The sequence below is a fragment of the Lissotriton vulgaris genome, chromosome 11 (assembly GCF_964263255.1).
Source record: "Lissotriton vulgaris chromosome 11, aLisVul1.2, whole genome shotgun sequence".
Classification (NCBI taxonomy): domain Eukaryota; kingdom Metazoa; phylum Chordata; class Amphibia; order Caudata; family Salamandridae; genus Lissotriton; species Lissotriton vulgaris.
This window is the reverse complement of record NC_141699.1, coordinates 315,115,817-315,119,796: the sequence shown is the minus strand read 5'-3', so window position 1 is coordinate 315,119,796 and position 3,980 is coordinate 315,115,817. Positions and strand designations below refer to the sequence as shown.

General features: G+C 43.9%; 1 protein-coding gene across 1 annotated transcript; it reads left to right on the top strand.

The window, feature by feature from the left end:
* Positions 1-1,005: 1,005 nt before the first annotated feature.
* Positions 1,006-3,456, top strand: LOC147679704 (uncharacterized). Its single transcript, XM_086943281.1, has one exon. It carries the CDS (start codon positions 1,006-1,008, stop codon positions 2,674-2,676), a length of 1,671 nt encoding a protein of 556 aa, XP_086799407.1. The 3' UTR covers positions 2,677-3,456.
* The last annotated feature ends 524 nt before the right edge of the window (positions 3,457-3,980 follow it).

The following is a 3,980-nucleotide window of genomic DNA, read 5'->3' as shown; positions in this document are numbered from 1 at the left end:
GCCAGAAGTCTCTGGAGTGACAACGGGGTACATTTTACGAATAAAATAATGGAACTAGTCTGCCAAGGGTTGGGGATAAAGCAAAGTTTTCATTCAGTTTATCACCCAAAAGCAGCAGGGCTTGTGGAACGCTGTAACGCTACATTGAAAAATAAACTGCAAAAAATATGTGCATCAAGCACTCTCAGTTGGGTAGATGCTTTGCCCTTAGCCCTGTTCTCCATGAGGACAACTGTTACATCCAAAAACAGACTCTCCCCATATGAGCTTGTTATGGGGAAACCAGCAAATGTATATGGGTTTGCCTCTCCACCAAAGTTGCAAGAATTGACGCATTCTGCTTTGTTGGATTATTGTAAAGAACTAACTTCTGCCCTGTCTACCATTCGCCAACAGGTCAGAGACACATGGTCCCCGCCTCTGGAAGGAGAAGTACACAACATCAGACCCGGGGACTGGGTCCTGACCAAGAACTTTGTGAGGAAGAACAGCCTGCAGCCCAGGTGGAAGGGGCCAGCGCAGGTTCTATTAGTCACACAGACGGCGGTTCGATGTGACGGACATAAAAACTGGATTCATCTATCAAATGTGAAGAGAGCACCACCGTTCTGGCCAGCACTGCCCCCGGAAGAGGACCGTTCTGACCGAAGGACTGGTGACTGCATTCCTGCACGCATTGATGATCAACAAGCTGCATCAGGATACAATCTACGCCCAAGGAAGATGAAGAGTGCTTAGGACGGAGCAAGCACCAACTGCCACGCACTGAATAGTGCCAACTTTAAAGGACTAACTTGTGCAGTGAGGTTAGTAAAATAAGGACACTGCCAACTCTGAGCTGAAAAGAGAATAAAGAAATACCTCCGAAGCCCAGCGATCCATAGGAGGAGAGGGTGTGAGGTCAAATTTGCCAATTGCAAGGTCTGTAACAGTGAGGCCTATAACGAACACTGTTGAACTACCGCACTTGTGAGATTGTATATATCAAAATCCAAAGTATTTCGAATGGTATATTTGTTTGGAAGAACAACAAGACATCTTCCTTTACTAGAGATGGAGGATACATATTCCACTCTTAAATTGAACAAAAAGGGGCGATGGCACTCCAAACTATGCATATTCTGTATGTTATTTTGCATAATGTCTTTGGTCATTGGTTTATTGTATCTCCTAGAGCTCTACCATCCTATTGCAAAAACAGCCCCGCTCCCATCAGAGCTTCCCTCTGACTTTGTCCCCTCAGTTACAGTACCACCAGAGGATATGGATCACAGAGAGGAGATGCGTCATAATTCTTTCCTTACCTTACTTCATCAGACCCATCAAGTAATTGATAAAAATAATTGTTGGATCTGTATGCAATTCCCAGCCTATGTAGACGAAGGTATACCCCTTCTCCAAGTACCCCTGCCATTTGAAGCATCCTGTTATGCATTACACATTGCAATACTGAAAGTTGAGCTAATAAGGGTCTTCAGCAACTTAGTAACTTCCCGTTCTACCACTAGAACACCAACTGCCTCCTTGTACACCCATTATGATAAAGACATTCTCCAGTCAGGGAATTGCTCTGAAGTTATTTTACCAAATGCAACGTTCCCATTTTCCAACATATTCACCCCACTGTTTTTGGTAAAAAATGATAGCACACCTCCGCTCCATAGGGACACCAGAGAAATACCCTTTTTGAAAATGAGACAGCGTAGTGTGCTTGGGAGTATATGTATTAGGAGCAACGGTACCACCAACATGGGGAATAGTACCAATTGCAATATGACATTTGAAGTGTCTTCCCAGGAAATAACTGTTCCACTCTATATTGGTGACTCAGTTTATTTCATTTGTGGTTCCAGGGCCTATATATGGCTACCAGTGAATTGGGGTGGCTGTTGTCACCTAGGTCTTGTAACACCAGCAATGTCTGTAAAAAGTACTGCAGAAGTGAATAGAGCATCCAGAACTCTGAGGGGTAGGAGGAGTGTTGATCAAGGAGATACAGCGGCTGAGATAGCTGGTGATGTACTAAAGGCCTTTGTTCCTTGGTATGGCCCTGCCATAAATTCCAGAAATATACGCAGGTTGTCCCGTCTATTAGAAGCTACTATAGAAGAGACAGCAGGCATAATTGAGAACATCACAGTTGAGCTTAAGGCTCTCAGATTAGTTTCTCTTCAAAACAGGATTGTGCTAGACATGATGTTAGCAGAACGGGGTGGAGTCTGTAGAGTGATCGGGTCCTCTTGCTGCACGTATATTCCTGACTCATCAACATCGGTTAGGCAGGCTGTCAAAAGACTATATGATATAGGTGCCCAGGCCCATAGTGATGTCGGCCCCTGGGATCCTGTAGGTTCCTTTTGGAACGCCTTGTCTGCCTGGGGCTGGAAGATAGGGATGTTTCTAGTAGCTATCTTCCTTGTGGTGATTGGGTGCTGCGTTCTCATTCATTGCCTGCCCATGTGTTGCCAGTGTTTGGGGCGATTGCTAAAACCACCCCCAATGCCCCCAATAACTGTGACTAATGCTCTTATAATGAGGGATGTTGTAACCCAGCAAATGATGGATATTGATATCTCGGATAACAACCCTCCTGACGATAATTTAGTTGATTACGTCAATGAGCGCAGTGAGGCCCACTATAGTAACAGCCGGCCCATATATGAACATGTGCATTAGGCCGCTACAAAATGTTGGACTTTGCGTCCAAAGGGCCGATTGTGGAAATACAGTTTATATAATGGACGAAAGCTCCTCCATTTTGTGTTTCCTAGCCACCATTTTGTATTTTATTAGTCTCTTTAGCTTGCCACCTCAGCACATATGATGTGGCCGCTTCATCAGCACAAGGAAATGTTAATACACCAGTCGACCCCAGAGCATATGTTTGCACTTCACTTTATGACGCACAAGTAGAGCAGGGTGTATTGTTTAAAGGTCAATGACTCATTTGCTCAACTTTCCTATCTAAGTAATGCCAAATGTATTACAGCTAACAAAAGACTGCTGATGGTAATGAATCGTTGTTGACACAAAAGATGTAACCTTTGCTCTGTATCCGGATGACTAATCAAGTGGGCGCCTGACTCTGTAACCACAAGCCCGCCCATGTTTATACTTGGCACAAGTTTTGCATAGTTCTGCTTTATTTCTGTGTATCACAAGATTATTGATGACTGATGGGGTTTAGTGAGTAACCTTTATATTTGTGTTCAGCAAGCCAAGTATACATATTTCCCGAGTCACTGGCCCTGACCAGTACGTGATATTGTTTGGAGATCATTAATCATCCTTGACAGCTGCTGATTTATCATATCCATCCCCGCCTACGCTTATGGAGCACAAAAGTATATAAGGCTGTCTCTGACTATTGTAAGTTGTCCACTTCCCTCATAGCCACATGGAGCTGTGAGGTGGTGTACCCGCTCGAGCGCAATAAATCTTTTTATGTTTCAGTTACCTCCGACTGCTGGTCTTCCTTTGTAAGCATACCTGGCCGAGGTAGAAGAAATCCACTTCGTCAGAACCATTATGTATGAAATGTCAGGAAGAATATAGGTGAAGGGTTACGTTGTTACCTGAGGCTATATTGAGCTACCTATATGGAATATAACAGAGGCTTCAGACGATGCTATAAATGTAAAGCATGTGAGCATGTAAATATGGTACGAATACAACAGAGGAACCTCTGCCATTTTTGGACATGAAATGGCAGAGCATGAAGCCAATCACCTGCAGAAGTGAATTTGCCATATATGTGCTTAGATGTAGCTGCTACAAGATGTACAGAGGCAGCACCATTTTACGGGCGCATCAGTGGATTCTACAGCACATCAGAGATATCAAAAACAAAGACCAGACATTCACAATGGCAAGAAACTTCGAACAGATGCATGACAGTAATGTCAATAGGTTGGAGTATTTTGTGATGGATCAAGTACCAGGTAGACTGAGGGGTGGCAACAGAGAAAGATATTTGAGGC